This window comes from Dicentrarchus labrax, unplaced genomic scaffold (genome assembly GCF_905237075.1).
Source record: "Dicentrarchus labrax unplaced genomic scaffold, dlabrax2021, whole genome shotgun sequence".
NCBI classification, from domain to species: domain Eukaryota; kingdom Metazoa; phylum Chordata; class Actinopteri; family Moronidae; genus Dicentrarchus; species Dicentrarchus labrax.
Genome location: NW_026136711.1, coordinates 23049838 through 23068793, shown reverse-complemented (window position 1 = coordinate 23068793; position 18956 = coordinate 23049838). Strand labels below are relative to the sequence as shown.

Here is an 18956-nt window from a genome sequence, read left to right as displayed (position 1 = left end):
GGATAAATGTCCTCTTTCAGACTTCTGCAAAGAAAAACAAAACAAGTGGTATTTTTGTTGTTTTTTGATATTTTTATTTTCTCTTTTGAAATTGAAGAGATAACACAGTGCACAATGCACAAACAGTCATTCCTCATTATTTATTTTCAACAACAATCTTTAACATGTAAAATTCACTGTCCCTGTATGTACTAAGACTATTTTAGTAACACATGGCTGAAACAAGCCTGGTTTTGTGTTAAAAAAAAATGTATAACATTGCAATACAATGACCCTACCCACCAATTCAAAATCCAGCAGTTTTCTCAAAAGTGTGCAAACTGGTGCGTTCAGCCCTCGTTTTTTCTCTGCCTTGCTGCCCGTCTGGGGATTTATGCAGCAAAAGGCTCTGAAAACAGGGGGGGGGAAACACACTTTCAGACAAAACTTTCATCTTGTTGGATAGCTGCACGTTGTTATAGCTAGCAAAAACACGTTTTTTTTAAGCGAGAGCTGCCATTGATTTTGGGGAACTCAAAAATGATAAACCTTCCCGAATTTCTATCCTGATGAAAATTTCTTCACAACTGCGTCATGCCGGAGATCCGGCACGGTGCCGCAATACTTTAACCCCTGAGTGTGTGCCTGTGAGAGATTGAGTGGGTGTCTGTGTGTGCAATCGTCATTACTCTCTCCCCATCCCCTCTCCTCTCTCATGCCTCTCCTCGCTCATCGCTTTCTCACTAAATTGGATAGCATAATTTGAGTTTTTCTTATACCTGCAAAGTAATGTATAAAATCTGATCACTCAAAATGCGAAGTAATATGTTTTTGTATTAAGTGGGCCGGGCCAACTTACTGACATCCCTAACTCTAACAAAAATGTCAATTACAGAAAAGTCATAAACATTGATTAAGATCCCTTCATATATCAAGTCAATGCTATGATCGTTTTCATGACAGTGCCATATTTAAACACACCTCTGGATGAACTCAAGTGTGCAAGCGGCTTCTCCCGGATATTGCAAGTTGCAGGAGGTTGCTGTGGGGCCCAATCACACATGCTCCTTCCATGGACATAATCCACGTGTCTGCACCGCGCAGTATCTCTCCTGAAATCCATTAACAACATAATAACTAAAATCTGCACAACACATTAGAGCCACCTAACACTAGAACCACCTAACATGAATTCATTCATTCAAAAATGTCTTGCGGAAAGCCTCCACTTGAACATTATTATCTCCTTTGACCACCACACCCTCCATCAACAACTCAAAGAAAGAATTCATTAAAGAATTAACTTCTACAAAATAAGAGAAGATTATACCTGGTACAACTAATCGAGGTGTGAGTACATAAAAGTATGTGTAATGGGCGTTGTTGACATGACACAACAAACCCTGTTAATCGTGTTAATTAGGTGTCTAACTGTAGAACGGCTTCATGTCAGTGAAGCCTTACCCTTAAGGTCACTTAGGAATCATTATTAAATACAAATACAGCATAACATTTCACAGCTACAGTCGAGACACTGCCATGCTATTTTTGTCAAAGGTGTCAAGAGTTCAGAATGAGAGAGCTCAGGTTTGTGATGAACGATGAACTGAAGATATGGTGAAACCACTTGTGAGATGAAGGACCGGATACTGCACTAATTTGTTTCCATTTCATTTCAAGCATAGTAAAAGCTAGCAATTTGAATTGACTTTGAATTCATTTAATGAGTGATGTTTAATGTTTCCGTCTCAATGCCCCTCAAATGATATCTGACATAAACTTTTTGCTATCTGACTATAGTGAGAGACCATAATCAACACAGGGTACAAGCAAATCGAGTTGTCTCGAGAATCAACTGACTTGAACAAAGAAAATCACTCTATTATATGCCTCTTTCCCAAAGAATGTAGCCTCTTTCCCCAAGGATGTCTATTGGTGACATCTAATGTCTGATAAACAGTAGTCATAACACATCTGATGCCCAACTCTCCCAGAGACAGCCTTGGTCTTTGGAATGTGCCTAGCTCATGGCACAATGAATAACACCTTTCCTAACTAGGGTGAGACAACCAGAATGTGAATACATGAGGATGATCATAAAATATTATACTGTAAGCCTGTACAATTAAACATAGAATAACCCAACATAATATAGTTTGCTTCATGTTCACAGAACCTTATCCCTGAATGCATTTGATTGAGCTTGACCAAGAGTTAACGTTTTTTCTGTTTGCTTTGCATCTTACACCTATGATTGTGCATTTGGCCTGACTGCTGAACAGCATGTCGTTCCAGTTTTTACTTTGCTTGTATCTTATGTGACACATGAACTTGACTGATTGCTTCTTCCTTATACTGTTCTTTTACAGGTCCAAACAATTTGTTGGCTGCATTTTTGTTAATTTATGGTGTTTTTAAAAATGAATTCAGTTCTAAATTGCACGTATTTAACTTTCACTCAGGGGAGCTTTAAACTTATTGGTGATGTTGATAGAGAAACTGTTGTTGATTTGGGGTGGTCCAGATTTTTGTTGTGTTCAGTATGAACTTGATAATTAAATCAAAAGAGAAGGAAAGGACAGAGAAAGGTAAAATATTGTTTTGTTTTTTAAATTAAATTACTTACAAATAAAATAGTTTCTGTACAGTATATTCATGAACTGCTGAGGGCGGCAGAGGGAGTCGAGTGGTCTGAGCCGCTATGAGTGGAGGTCAGGTTCAGGTAGCCCATCTCTGCGGATCGAGACAGGGGCACAGAGATCAAACAGCGAGTGGAAGAAGTCACGTCTGTCTTTCTCTGAGTATTCTTCAATACGCCTTGAATTTCTGGCGGCTCAGGCATCATCACACTACGGACACAATAAAAGTTCACAGACATTCAATGGTGTTTAATTTAGCAGGCAAACAGGTTTTCCTGAAGTTCTGAATCGCGATCAGACCTACCTTGGAGTTGGCACAGGGAGATGTTTAAAAACCTGTGTAGGAGCGGATATTTTCTTTAGTTCCTAAAACAACAAATGAAAAATCATTATAGATTAACCATTTAAAGTTCCCCTCTAGACATGTATTAAGAAACAGTCTGCATGGAACAATAATGTGTCTGCAAAAAAAAGTATAATTTTCCTCATTAAAATCGTTAGACATCTACTCCGTTTAACTCAATAAATGTTCCAGAATCTATAAATATACAAATGTTGTCTTCTACTTCAATGTACTTCACAAACTTTTTGTGCTGCCACAAATCATGCTCAAAGGCCCCAAATATGTTGCTCAGTGAGCACAGAGAAACTTTCAGCAGATGAATGTGAAAACATCCTTCTAGTGTCAAACATAAATCATTCTGCACAGTGACGCTCAAACATCCAACTGTAGGAACAAGAAGAAAAACATTATTGGATGGATTACCATGACGCTGGTGGTACACACATTCATGTCGCCCCCCAGGAGGAATTGTAATCACTTTGATCATCAGTTTTCATGTAGCAGCATCATCTGGCCAAAATGTGTGTAGTTCTTTGGTTTATGACTAAATACCTGCAAAACTAATGACATTCCCATCAGCCTCAGCTGTACTTTGTTTTTTGTGCTAATAAGCAAATGTTAGCATGCTAACAGGCTAAACTAAGAACATGGTAAACACTATACCAGCTAAACATCAGAATCTTATCATGATCATTGTGAGTATGTTAGCATGCTGACGTTAGCATTAAGCTCAAAGCTCAGCCGAGCCGAAGTACAGCGCTGGCACATGGCTGCAGACTCTTAGCCTGGTTAATCCATCCAACAATTTACTATTCTGCCGTCTTACAATGGCCAAACAACATTAATATTAGCAACTCCAGATCATAGCCTGTGTATAAAGATGAAGAAGACTATGCCCGGTACCTCAGCAAAGTGAAGTGACTGCATGGTTTGCAGGCTGCGTTCCAGGACAGCTAGCTGATTGGACATGTGGACTATTTTGTTTCCTAGTTTCTTGTTTTCCATCTCTAGAAAATCCACCCTTGAGATAAAAACAAACATCTCTTTTTTGTCAATAAACACACATTAGAGAAAAGCACAGTATCTTAGTTGATAGCTATATAAATAACTTGAGCTATTTCCTTTAAACATAATGTGTAGATTCAGTGTTGACTGTAAGAGGTCAGTGTACCTGCATTTGGACAAAGAAGCTGTTAGATAACTGTCCTTCTGGTTGTGTTCCTCCTCATTTAGCTGTTGTAGAAGCCTCCTCCTCTCAACAAGTAGTTTGTCATTTTCCACAGTTATTTTTACGGTAAGCTCTTTTTCCTGAGAAAGAAAAAAAATCTTCATCATCCAATTTTATACTGGATATTTACATTATTCTATAAAACTTTAAGCATTGCAACAGTTTAACATAATTTACACAACCTGTTACCTTGGCCACTGAGTCAATATATTAACATACTGTAGCTACAGAAACAAAAGTAAAGTACTCACTGAGCATATAAACTTATAAATAAAATAAATCTAAAACAAATAATGATACATTGAAAACATCCTGGTTTCTTTTGTGTGAAGTAGGACAAAGTAGCAGATTTACCTTTGCTAATGAATGGGAACACAACGACAGTTCTCGCTCTAGATTTTTTATCTTCTCATCACGTGATGTGGTTTCATCATCGAATTTCGCTTTGGCTCGACACAGTTTCGCCTTGTGTTTTTCCTTCATCTCGTGGTATTTACTGTACAAGGATGGACAAAAATCACACGTATATAATCAGCACAGCATCTATAATGCTGATTAAACTGTGTCAAAAAAGCAAAAGGTTATACTCCATATATTATTATTATTATTATTATTATTAAGATAGAGGGACATTATATGTTGTCATAGACTGTCAAAGTTTCCACTGTCCTCTACAGGGAGAGGTGTCTTGGTGTTTGTTAATTCATATCTTTATATTGTGTCACATTGTAGGTCTATTACCTCCGCTCTTTGTCGAGGCATTTAAGTGTTTCACAGATCTCCTTCTTGAGTGTCTCACACTTGTCTTGGGTAGCCAACTGAATCTTCACTGCTTCTTGATAATCAGGACACTCCTGCAAGTACAGAAATCAGCAGTGATCAAGAATCTGTTGTTTCGTCATGAAACTCACTCTGGTATGTATTCTCTGAGCTTAACACATGGGTGGCAACTGTTGGGTGTTATGGATCACAGTTTAGAAAATTATATGACAGAACTGAGATGAAACATATCAGTGTTGTTGTTAATATTGACATTATTACCAAAGTTATTAAAATCAGCATTTCGTGGATTGAAAATGGCTCAACACACCCTCTACTGTTTCAGATCACTACACTTTGCAAGGCCAGTGCTGACATAGAGTTGACAGTTTGGAGCAACTATACGTCATGATGTTTATACTAAAAAAGAGCATTAAAGCCCTCTAATCAGAGGAGCTCAGCCCACCTCCCCCAGCCTCCGCTTTCATTTTCAAATGTACGCTGATGGAGACATATCATTCATGGTAGTTTATGTAATTATTTTTGCTAATCCTCTACTTAGTGTATTTTAATAGTTTAATGGTTTGGCATTGACGGGGGTTACCGACAGACACACACACACTTATCAGACAGTTAGCCTCTCTGAATCGTTCAGACATAGTCCAGGTAAATTACCAATTTTCCAGAATATTCAAACGTATAAGACATTACCTTACACAGCTCTTTATCTTCTGTTGGAAAGGAGTCCGTCAGCTGACAGTGAGTGTTTTCACATTGCTGTGAATTGTCCTCTTTTTGCTTCCACGGCCTTCAAACACACATATGGACACACACAGAAACCTTCACCTACCTATGTATTATTGCAACACTGAGAGCTTGCATGCACACACAGCAGTTGTTGGATAGTGTAAGGTGGTAGAATATCCTACTTTTGACCCTGAACATTGTTCTCTTTGGTGAAGATGGTAGCTATAAGGTTATCCAGATCTTTATGGGAATTATCAAGCTGCTGCTTTAGGAAATGTACCTGAAAGGATAGAAAATAGTTTTGATATCTCATAATAGGCAACAAATGCCATTGTAGTGCATTTCTCTTAAAAATAAATGTGAGTATCTGTTAATGAATGTGTCGTCAATGTAAATATCTGAAATCTCCTAATCATCTCTTAATAATCTTTTAATATACTGAATCACTCACTTCTGACTCCTTCTCCAAAAGGCATCTCGTCTGAGTGCTGAGCTTATTTTGTAAATCCCTGCAGATCTCATTGCTCTGAATCAATTCAGTTGCCTGAGACTGGAAACACAACAAAATCAATATCATCATTGACACTGTGTTTAAGGCGGAAACAATTTTTCAACCCGAGTCTAGCTCCACAAAGAAATGGAAATAATAGGGATGAAAGAAGCATGTATACTGAAGAGGTACATTTAAATTGTTAAAATTTTGTATTGAGTTTGAGAACAGGCAAAAGTTATTGTAATGGTGTGCATTACATAGTAATAACATAGTTTGAGTAACGTTATTGCTTTGCACAAACAAGTAACTAAAGCCAGGGTTGAAGTTGTGGTGGTGGAGAAATACTGCGCCCTTTGTGGCAGACAGAACTGCATAGTGAAAGAAGGGCTAATAGGGACCCAGTCTAAGTGAGGATGGTGCCATTATTCTACAGCCATTACACAGTGGAATCAACATGTACTTAATAGTGACAAGTTAAAAGCAAAAAAGTTGTATATTTCTACTAAAAATTTGTAAGATTCAGTAAAAACCTAATTTTCTTTACAGAGGGAGACATTCACATGCGGATTTACCAAACCTGCAAGTTCAGGAGCTGCTGCTCAGTCTGCTGCTGCTGTTCCTGCAGGGCTGACTCAAGCCGCTCCACCTCTCTCTGCAGAGATCCAACCTGAGACAGATAACACACAGATCAATGAAGTCAAGCACAGAGTCCACATTCACAATGCACTTTAGAGGTTTGACATGGTCAGGTCAAGACCTGGGGTCTCATGTACAAACGTTGCATACACACAAAATCTGTGCATACACCATTTTTCACGTTCACGTTCGGATGTACTAAAAGTGAAATGAACGTGAGAATGTGCGGTCCTCCACGGCAGCTTCATTGATGGCGTACGTACATATTTTTTGCTTATGTCAGTTGTCAGTTGGCGACACTCACAGGCGATGCATTGAAAATGCATAGCCGAAATTAACAATTGCTCTCGGGACATTTAGATATTTATTTAACAGTTAACAATAAAGTGCGGACCGATGTGCCGCCGTCTCATCAGCATGGCTCACACACAACAACAACTAGCGCTCACTGGGAGCGTGGTGACGTCACGTCTTGTACGTACTGTAATCCTTTCACAATACAGCAGTACAGTATATCAGTCTACCGTAATACAGGGACTCCACCACCTGCGGCCTGAAGGCTTTGGCGATGGGCAGATATGTCTTCATATCTGACCACTTCTTTTTCAACTCCGCTGCGGTGCGGTGCGGTTCTCCGACCCTAACGAGTTTACTGCCTGTGCCACGCAAAATACTTTTTTTTTTGCCTCTACCTCCGTCAGCAGCACCTCCAATTCACACTCCGTAAAATTTATTTTTTTCCTGGCTTTTGCCATTTTCCAAAAGACAGCACTATCTAGGCCTATTTATACTAATTAGCATATTCAAATCGGTGTATTTGAGGGAGGGGACAGGGTGGAGCGTTGCGCTCGTGCATGTGCGCTCAATTTCACATTGATTGCGATGTACAAAGACAATGTGCGTGGGATTCTGCGTACGCACGTTTTGAATTATTTTGTGCGTACGGAACTTTCACTCTTTCAGTGTACGCCACATTCTAGTGCGAAATCCACACAAGTCTTAGTACATGAGGCCCCTGCTCTATTTAAAAAGTGTCTTGAGATAAGCTTTTGTTATGAATTGGCGCCATACAAATAAAATTGAATTGAACCCCTACAGTATTTAAGCAGGGATTTTCTTTTATTCACACTGACATTTCAGACAAATTACTGATGACTTAAACAGATTCAGCATGGAGCACTGGCAAGTTAAACTGTGCAAATAAAAAAAAACCTGTGACATTAATATTGGAGATAATAAGATTAAGGCAGACTTTCAGGACTGCAAGGTTTTGGATTTACAAGACTTCGAGGATGCTTCATAATCCTTAACAGACATGTGATGTAGTTTTTATGTACTCACAATTTCCTCCTTTTCTAAAAGGCATCTTGTCTGAGCACTGAGTTCCTCCTGTATATTTCTGCAGGTCTGGTTGTTCTGCGCCCGCTCTTCTGCTCGAGACTAAAAAACAACAAAAAACAAAAAATATACTTTTTCAACACATACACACACAAGCATCTTATTGGATGTGTTGTTTTCAAGGATATGTTGGGATCCAAGGATACCTTTTAAATATGAACTTGTTCATTTGAAATGTTTAACTGGACCAAAGGGAACATGTTGGAATCTGACCATGTGCTCAAACAAAGGAACTGTCCAGGGGCCTGTATGTAAGTCATAAAACCTTTCTAGTAGTGACTAAAGACAAAAGAAACCAGACCAGATAACAGACCCCTCTTTGGGGTGGTCAAGAATGCAGCCAAAGTGTGGTTTAAAAGCCGTAAACGCCCAGACACCGGCCTTTCAAGATTCCCTTGGACTCCAGACCTGTCATCAAGGCTACTTAAGCCAGAGAGATGCTCTCTCTCTCTCCTCTCTTCTACCTCCGCTCCTGCTCACACCCGCAGCTCACCCGCAACTCTTTTTCATCTCCATTGGACTGTTGGTAACGTACTGGGCAAAGACAGACAACTTAACAGAGTTAACGGCTAAACAAGGACTGTTTAGTTATTGTTAATGTTGCTGATGTGTTTTATTCAGGTTACTGTGTTATGTTGATTTGATTAACTGAGGTTACTGTAGTAACTGTAGTCTTTGAGACAGTGCTAAGGTGATGTTAGTTTAATACTTCACACAGACATCGTCTTTGCATGCACTAACTCCCTTTTTACAGCACCGTTAATCTAAAATCACACACACACATATTCGGTCTAACCCTTATCACACACACGTGGAGAGGGATTCAAACCCTTGCGCTTCTGCTATCTCTCTGTTTCTCACCAGCACGTGTTTCATACCCTGGAACATCTGGTCAGAGGCCATAAACCTTTTATGACCCCCATGCACACACGCACGCACACATACACACACACATTTGAATATTAAAATTAGCTATGTGTTGATAGTTCGACACGAAAATGTAACCAATGAAATTACTTATTTTGACACACATTTTTAGACAATAAGTATTAAACTAACAAGGTAATGTGTCAAAAGGCGGACCTTTTTTGTTATTTTCTCAAAAGGAGGACAAATGAGTGTCCGGCTTAAGGCTGCGCCTGTATCTTGTGAGCACGAGAAACGTTTAAAGGCACACTATGCAAGATTTTTACCTTAATATAATAGCTTCAAAGTCATTTCAATGGTAAACAAACTCGTAGTATAGCGAATCATCCCGATAGCAACGCAGGAGAGGGACGCCGTTGGCAGAACCAGCAATGCAAGTCTGAAAGGTGGCGTCCCGCCAAATCTTGCGAAAATCACAAATTGCTTTACAACGTCACCTACATCGGCGACATAAGAAGCAGCCTCACTGGAAGACACTAGCAGGCATTCACTCAGACATTACCTGGTCAGTAGACATCTTCGGAGTCTATCTTTACCTGTTCGATGTCGGACGCTTCCATCCTACTGAACATGTACCGGTATACAGGGGGGAGGGGATCAGGCCGTGAGTGCAGAGACACAGAGCCATATATAGAGACGGCTCTGGTGAGTGGTATTTACGACAGTTAACGTTAAATACAAGTACTCCGCAGCGACTCAAGGGATAGCTGTTTGACAAAACCGGAAAACTGCATAGTAAGCCTTTAATTTTTTTTTTTTTCCCCATGTCCCTTTAGGGGCTCCATAGATTTCTGAATTAATAGTTTAGTGTAATTTTTATGAGACTGATCAATCGATTATTGGTTATCGTTCCCTTATTTAAGGGTGGTGCCCCGAGGATCTTTAATATTAATTAAAGTAATTTTCTCTCTGATAATTATAATTTTTGATAACCATTAATTGATTAAACCAATACAGTTAGACCACTCTAACACCCTACGTCGTAGAGTCCGACAGATAACAAGAACAAGAGGTTACAATTGGTTATTTAGTAGAATTCGGGAACTCTCCTTTAAAATACATAATAATGGGTAAAATGATAAATATCTGTAGGTATTTGATACTCAGTTACCTTCTGCTCAGTGTTAAAAGACTGATTGTAGGATGGGCCAACTGTATTAGGGTCAGATGTAATGCTCAGACCTTGGTTGGCCTGAACCCGCACAGTGAGGAGCTGGTGCTCAGACTGCTGCTCCTGCAGGACTGACTCCAGCTGCTCCTCCTTCGCCTGCAGAGACACCACCTGAGACAAACACACATTACAGTAAGGCTGCAACTCATTTTCATTACTGAGTAATCTGCTGATTATTTCGATCAGTCAATTAATCATTTGGCCCTACAGTACAGTAACATGATTACACTAATGTATCATTTTTCTGTATCTCTACTAGTGGCATACATTCTCCTCTACAAAAACACATAAAACAGAAGTAAAAATAATAATGTGTATCAGACCACGACCAGCTTTTATAATGCAGATTTCATTTTTAAATATATATAATTATATGTAATATATTGCCCCTCATTAAATTGTCACACTATGCTTAGCTATGCTATACACACACAGGTGTCATTTGCACAATGTCCTTATCCATTGGTTCAGAAAACAAGAAGGCAATGTGATCAACAGTACAAACAGTACTGTAACTGTCAACACCTTCCACACTGAACAGATGCTGTTGTCAATAAACACAAGTGTCTAAACCAGAATGAATGCTCTGTAAACACTATCAGTCCATTGCTTTGTTATTATGGACAAAAGGCTAATTATTGCCACAAGCTACAGGAAAAATGTATGTGTACGACTATGGAATCAGTAAAAACGCTAGAATTAGATTCTGTACAAACGGGCAACAACAATTAATTATGCAATTTTTCAGGCTTAATTGTAATGTCCCTAAAAATGTGCAGATCTAACACACAATCCTTTAAATTTGATCTCCACTTTTAATATGAGCCCACAGTCTGAAATAGGGTTGAGTGAAATATCTCCCTCTCTCCTTTGCCTGCACAAATGACTTACCAACTTAAAGCATCAGTGAGAGTTGAGTGTCTGGTACCTTCAAGTACTAGCTTGTTCTGTTATTGAAACCCTTTACTGCAAAGACTAACGAAAATATAAATTCTTGGATGTCTTGTTATCTCACCATGATAAAATACCTGGTTCCAGCAGGTATCTTACCATCTGCTGGAGAGAGCTTTTCTCAGCATCCAGGGCACGTACCCTGCTCCTCAAGGCCCTGATCTCAAGATCCAGACGATCGTTCAGCTCTTTGGCCTTTCGCAGTTCCACCATTTCTTTTGAAATAAGGTCAGATAATGCACTCATGAGATTATAAATGAAACATGTTACCATACATTCTGGTGTGTAAAATGCTGGTCGAGTATTTGAACATAAAGCATACTTAAAATATAAAATTGAGAATTTAAGTTTTTTTTTTACATTATTTAACAAAAGTGTAAATATTGTTGTGAGGATCAGATCTAAGGCAGTTGGATGGCTCAGTTAGTGGCACTGTAGCTTCCCTGTAGCAAGGTGGACTTTTCTTGGTGCAGGTGCATTATCACCATGTGTATTTTGCGTTTTCTCCCTGCAGACTATATTACATGGAAACTTCAGATAGTATAGCAGACTGGTGTCTGCCTCTCAACCAGTGCATGCTGGAATAACCTCAGGCCCCTGGACAGCATAAGCAGGTATGCAAAACAGCTGAATCTGAGCTGTGTAGGGATTGTAACACAGATTTGTTCTAATCCTTTTACACTCAATAAGATATGGCAGATCTTTGAAAAGGATTTAAAGAAGAACTTAAAGAAAAATCTTTCTCACCATATTTCTTCAGTTTTTCTACTTCCTTTCTGAGTTGCTCTACCTCCTGCTGGGCTGCTTGCAGCTCAGGCTCTATAAAAACAAATATAAACACCAGTGATTTCACAGTAATCTTCAAAGTTGCCAGTGGAGTTTCCAAGTTGCTGGAGACAAGCTAAAATAACTTCTTCTCAACACTAGAAATATACAATATTTATGATGCATTCTGCTGAAAGTTTGTGATGTTTTCTCTAGCAGTGGTGGCCACCTTGATTGAATGATAAACTAGAAGAAGTACCGAGATGGTTGTGGTGAAGGGTGCACTAATATCGCCATGAGAAATCTTTGAGAATGACTCTGCTTGTAAGTAGCAGATTCATATCACTCACCATCAGTGCCGCAGGGCTCCAGACTAACTTTTTACATTGGTTGCACTGGTGCACCAGCACAAAATGTAGGTGCACCCAAATTTTTCATTGCGTCGCCTTTAACGCCATAAAGTCACCTTTTTATTGTTCTACATAACTTTCATATAATGTGAATGATTTTTAAACAACAATAAGGTGTAGAGAAATGTTTGTTTTTATTTGAAGCACAATTATATATAAAAAGAAAAAAGTGCTTCACTGAGCTGAAATTGAAACTAAATTTCAAACTAAAACACTGAGCAAAATGAAACATTTCCAAATAAAAGTTCGATACGAAACGTTGTTGACCCGCTCACGAATGCACTATTTCCGGCCACATTCTGACCGCACTCCTGACAGTACACGCAGTGCATTGCGTTGCGTCCTTTGTTGTACCTCAGCCAGGGACATTGTTTCAGCCAGTCCTGTCTGAAGGAATACATTTTGACCTTTTTAATTTGGGTCTCGCAGCCGGGCTCTATCCCAGACTCCGTTGTCTCCTCCTCTGCTTCCGAGTCTGATGCTGTAGGAAACAAACACAACTTATCGCGGTGAACAGGACCACACCGAGCTCTGTCTCTTATTGGTTAAGAACACGATATGATCCTACCATGAGTGTGTGAGTTCGGTCACAGGAGAACACAGAGAGATGATGCGCTTGCGAAATAAATGTACGTTTTCACCCGGGCAGCGTCAGGTGCACCAGTGCGACCTAGAAAAATTATCAGTCGCACTCTTAAAAATTTTGGTCGCCCTCTGGAGCCCTAGATGGACGGCGCCACAATGGGGGAAGAAAAAAAACAAACAAAAGGTGCTACTTTCAATATTTTTATACTAAAACAAGTTGGTGCTATTGTTTCTTAGTATGAAAAAAATAAGCCCACATTAATTTAACTGCATAGCAAAGCCCATTAAATAATAATAAGACTTTATTAAGCCCCCCCCCCTCCTCCTCTACCTGCTCTCTGAGAGATGGTTGAGTTTTCTGACGTCACCCCAGAAACCATTAACAATGTCAAAATGACCAAAACTTTCCGGTACCCGGGGAAGGAAAAAAAGAAAAGAAGAGGAGGAAAAACGCGACAAAGACAGAGGTAGAGTAAAGATAATGTGATGAAATGATTTGTCTGCTGCAGAACGATAGTAACCTTTAGCCTAACACGGTTTGCTAATCAATAAATAGCGTTAGTGAACCTCAGTTCATGTTATGGAAAAAAGTAATACTCCCACCTTCTATTTCTCAGGGACATTTGTAAAGAGTAGATCTATTCAGCAGGTGTTTACATTTGTCTACATTTTTATTTATTTATTTATTATTGGTTAGCTAACGTTTGCTCTGCTTGTAACAGTCACACACCTTTATATATTAGAGTTGTAAGCCTTGTTGTTTGTTGTGTTACAGTTCAGTATTAAAGTGTGTTTAAAGTGTTAAACTTTACATCCATGTTAAAGTGCACATCATGTTATTGTTATTTTATACTGCAGTTTACTGCTTCTTTGCAATCTGCTAATCAGCATTTCACTGTAATGACAATAAGATTAAATCTAATCTAATTTGCATATCAGAAGAAATTGCACTTTATATCAGTCATGTACAGTACAGTGAAAGTTATGCATCTCTTAGGTTTTTCATTTTTATTATTTAATTTTATTCTTGGAATCATTTCTTTTATTATTATACTGTAACACTCAACTCTTCCTGTTACAGTGGCTGCTGCTGAAAGAAGCTTCTCCAAGCTCAAACTCATTAAACCTTACCTGACATCTACTATGATGCAAGAACTCAGTGGACTTTAACATCATAAGCATCAATCATGTGGTCTCAAATCAGTTGTCATATGATGATGTAATAGATGACTTTGCTGCAAGAAAGACTAGGAGAGTACAACTGTAGCAGGTGATGTGAGGATGACTAGGTGGTGGTGTAGTTTAATTTATTTTATCACTTGTTTACAGTTTTTATTTTGTAGGTAGTTAAATGTTATACTTTGCGTGGGCTATTTATATTTCTTGTATTATTTATTTCTAATTTATTATTTTCTTGTTAACTGTTTTGATTGAGCAACTTGTTTCTCTAAAAATAAAATAAAATGTCAAAGACAAAGCTATTCAGTTTCTTGTGTGAGTATATGTATGTATATAACTAGCAGTGGAATTTATTGCGACGCAAGGGGGGCGTCACCTAAAATCTTGCCTAGGGCGCCAAATTGGTTAGGGCGGGCCTGCTCACCATAAGCTCTTTGAGTCAAATGAGCAGACTCCAGCTCATCAGTCAAACGCCTGATCTCATTGTGGGCCATGGCCAGCCGGCGGGAGCCCTCCTCCAGGTCCCGCTCCAGACGAGAACATTTCCTCTCCACACTGCTTACCTGGCCGGCTAAATGCCTGGCCTCAGCCTAAAGAGAGAGAGAGGGTAGGAGCCACTGATGAAATGGCCATGATTAAAGTGATTGCCATACTACGAAGAGAACCAGTGAATAGAAACAAGAATGCTCATAAATACATGCAAGAACAGACAAGAGACCTTGAAAAGTACACTGGAGCAAGTGGTGCAGTATCTTGAATTCCTTCAGCCATGCAAAGTTACCTAGCTTGTGCTGGTAACAGAACTTAATAACACTGGAACAGAAAAAAGAGTTTTCAGTTCACGTGGATGCTGCTGAACAGGAGTTCTGAATGGAAAAACATGCAAATATATCCTTACATTCAAATGTGCACCTTGGGTTACACAAAAGAAAGTCAGTGTGGCTTTCTCTCCAACTGACCTGAGTGCAGTTTAGTGGTTGTTAGTATGGGATGCAGTACCATTACTGTAGATAAAAGGACATACAGGAATTAAAGTATGTTTGCTCTGTGAAGCTTTGTGGAGTCCGAAGAGTCTCTTCCACGGACTCTGGCCATGATGTGGTGCCCCCTTGTGGCAAGACTGTGGAATAACATTAGATCACAAGTTGTTTGACCACAGAGAAATGTATGAGGCATGCAACAACTGAAAAAACAAAACAAACGTTTTTTAAAATGTGTCCATATGAATCTGACTTAATAAAGTTATGATTATAAATAAAATATCACACATGAGGCATCATAGGCTTCAAAAGAGAAAACTTAAAGGGGAAGAATTGTGTGGGAAAGAAGTTATTTTGTGGGAAAAATTGGTGAAGGAGGGAGAACGTACTTTGGTAAATCTTCACAAGGACTCGAGTTCAGTCTTTTCATGTGATGAGATGTGTGCTCTGTATAATTTGCATAAAGTGCAAGTATGTTTGAGGATATGTAATATGCAAATCAAACACACACAAGTGTGTGGCGTTGAGGTCCACAAGGGAACCAATGCGATTGAGGATGTTTTTTTTTGGGGGGGGGCCACAACATCAAGCATACAGCTTCTGTATGTTATAAATTGCTGTGCTGAGTAAACAAGCTTATTAGTGACAGTTTAAGAGTTGTATGGCAAAAGGACTTGCATTGGGAAATAGACATATGGTCACATTATGTATCAAATTACAGGAGGAATATTACAGACGCTAGGGGAAGAGGTATCCTATTTAATCTTTTTAACAGAGTTTATTATACACCCATCAAATGCCACTGGATGGGGCTGAGGCAGGATAAGACATGCTGGAGGTCTAGAGGGGCACAATGTTCCCGTCTCCACAGTGGCAAAACTGGCCAGATGTTGTTCCTCTAACCTGGTGTGCATTGGTGTTCAGCCCTTGGGCTTCGGTCCCCAGCAGGGCTGTGTTTCCATCACCCGTCAGCTGGTCAGGAGCCTCACTTGTCTCAAGTAAGGAAGCTCTTTCGACCAGGAGGTAGGCCACCTGCTCACTGGGGCTGCTGTGAATCAACTCTGTGAGACCCTGCTGGTACAGCATTTTAGCCACCTCACTGATCTGGGCATCTACCAAAACAGAGAATGGTGAAAAAGTAAGATTTATAATGCTTTCAAATCTGTGTCTGGGCTCCCATGAAGGCAGTCAAATTAAGTTAGCTTTACCTATAGAAGTACCACTACCCCTAGATAGGCACAAATGCATTGCATTGTATTTTTCAGTTTTACAAGAGAAAAGACTTCAAGGATTAAGTTAGTTTGGTTTGTTTGGCAAATGTACATCTGGTTATAACCACCCCAACTTCTTTAACGAGCGGCACACTTCCAGTATATTCTCAAAATCTGTACTATTCATCAATTGGAAAATACCATACAGCAATTTAAAAGACTTTGTCATATAAAGATCCACAAGTTTGAATTTTGTCACTACTGCTTTTGGATTATTTCTTATTTGTCAGTGGTGTAGAGGTAAAAAAAAATTCAAACCTTGAAGGGATATTATGCGTCGCAGCTGGTCTTTGAGCTGATCATTTTCATCTTGTATCTCCTGAGCCAGAACATCTTTGTGCTCTGTAAAGATTCGGATCTGCTCCAAGGACTTGCGTACCTTACAGACAATTTCTTAGTCACTAATAAACACAAACCTTAATTTATTCTTCTTGACAATTTCTGATGTCCTCGGTTGGTAATTTGGCTAATTTGATAACTTACCTCTTCCATCTCCGCTAAGTGTTGGGACCGCTGGGTGTCCAGGTCCCATGTTACACTGCTCAGACGGCTTCTTGAGCGCTGGAGGTCTCGCCATAGCAAACACAGCTGAGCCTCCTTAGGGGAGTCCGGAGCAAGTCCCTCCTCATTAAACCATACGGTGATCTGCTTCAGCTCCTCCTAGAGACAATATGGGTGACATGTGAACATCATGGTCTCTGACTACTGCAGCTTCAGATAACTTACTGTAAGATAAACTGATTACCATTACAATATATAAACCTGGTTATAGGATAAGGTGGATATGTTATGATATGATGATCATAAACCATGCGTTTTTTGTTCTGGAAATGATAATGTTCATGTGTTACAGTCCATCTGCAACAACAACTGCAAGATACTTATCGAAATATTCTGTATCAATGAATCCAACTCTAGTGTGACATAACTTCTCTTGGCTGTGGCTAAAGTTTTTTGGAGGAGCAGCTGTTTCTTCCCATAGAGACATAGAGACAGCTGGGATTGCCAATATGTGTGTGTTGAACTGTTTCTTCCACACTATAACATTACTTGTGTGTGTTAAACCTCTTAAACTTCAGTCATTGTAATTAACATGTTCCACAGACACACTTGCTGAAACTCACAGAACTTTATATTATTTATTATTATATATTATTATAGAGAAGATCCCAAATTTTCCAAATGATTCAAACTATATTAGGATTAATTATTTTTAAATGAATGACACACAAGGAAACATTTCCATTTGATGGTATGGTGCAGCAATAAAACAACAACAACAACAACAACAACAAGCTGATGATGCCGTTGTGTGATACAATGTAGACTAAACTTATGTTTTCACCCTTTAAGTTACATAAGGGGTTAAAGTTAAATTAATCCCATCACCAGCTCTGCACTTCATCAAATGTCACATCTGGTGCATAAGACTCAGAGTTGAGCTAACGTTTAGGTTTCTTAGCAAACTAACGTTAGTTGTTATTTAAACCGAAGGATGAAGAAGTAACCGGAATGTGTTCGGTACCTGTAGTTGGTCCATTTTGTCCTGCGGTGTGAAACAACGTCCGTCTGTAGTTTACGCTCATATTTTAACCATCATTTTTGTAGTTTGTTATTTTTTTTGTTTCACGCGAAAAAGTCCGAAACCGTTGTGGTGTCCTCGTTGTTCATCTTCAGGATTTTACAAACTGAAACTTTCCCGTTAAAAGCGGCGACAGAGGGTCAGAAACACCGTGTGGGTTGAGAAGACGAGAGGATATCACTGTCTGTGGCTTTAATGGGTGGCGGTGCGAAGTTCTGTTTGTTCTTGTAAAGGCTCACGGCACTTGCGCACTGTGATCGTGGGCTTTCCTTGGGTCCTTGAAGGAGTCTTGAGGGACCGTTAACTGTGTGTATAGTTTAAAGTCACAGGTAAACGTCAGTAAAAACGATACTTTGTTTAAAAACAGATTTAATCTTCGGCTTTTTGTTTAATCTGAGTAAAATGATGAGATACCTCTTTTACTGGCAGTGTTGGAAACTAATTGCTTGTTTTTAAGTCCTATTCTAAGTACCTACTTTACGAGATTATTTAAGTTTCTATTTTACCTTTAGCCTACTCCACTAACATTACAATTGAGGGATAAATGTTTTCCCTTTTAGTGCTCTGCATTTATTTGACAGTTAAATTAAGATTGAACATACTACATTCATGATGAGTTTATAACATACGATGCATTGTCGTTATAGATTAAACTACCCAGCACATATACATTTGTAAATATTAGCATCACCTCAATCAACAGTAAAAAGAAAAAAAAAGAAAAAACTGCATTCACATTTGCAATTAATAATAAAACAGTATTTACCTTATAGTGAAAAAAAAAATTCCGCCTCAGCTTTTACTTTTGATACTTAGGGTACATTTAGTCAATAATACGTACATAGATTCACTTGAGTAACATTTTTAACTGTGGACATTTAGTAACAATACGTATTTTACAGTGTGTTGTTGC

General features: G+C 39.0%; 1 protein-coding gene across 2 annotated transcripts; it reads right to left on the bottom strand.

The window, feature by feature from the left end:
* Positions 1 to 51: 51 nt before the first annotated feature.
* si:dkey-264d12.5 (coiled-coil domain-containing protein 30) lies at positions 52 to 18495 on the bottom strand. 2 transcript variants are annotated; one of them, XR_007886425.1, is made up of 22 exons: positions 17987 to 18495; positions 16945 to 17121; positions 16720 to 16840; positions 16094 to 16302; positions 15235 to 15330; positions 14635 to 14800; positions 12019 to 12090; positions 11371 to 11486; positions 10261 to 10431; positions 8166 to 8264; positions 6766 to 6855; positions 6147 to 6245; positions 5878 to 5975; positions 5660 to 5756; positions 4931 to 5043; positions 4544 to 4685; positions 4133 to 4269; positions 3865 to 3982; positions 2923 to 2984; positions 2606 to 2828; positions 961 to 1091; positions 52 to 388 (listed from the first exon to the last, which is right to left on the bottom strand). XR_007886425.1 is itself a non-coding variant. In XM_051414590.1 (21 exons), the coding sequence occupies exons 1-20, from the start codon at positions 17999 to 18001 to the stop codon at positions 2633 to 2635; spliced, it is 2394 nt and encodes a 797-aa protein (XP_051270550.1). In that variant the 5' UTR covers positions 18002 to 18495; the 3' UTR covers positions 52 to 1091; positions 2606 to 2632. The 2 variants fall into 2 exon arrangements, 1 of the variants encoding a protein (XP_051270550.1); XM_051414590.1 differs by having other exon boundaries at positions 52 to 1091.
* Positions 18496 to 18956: the final 461 nt, after the last annotated feature.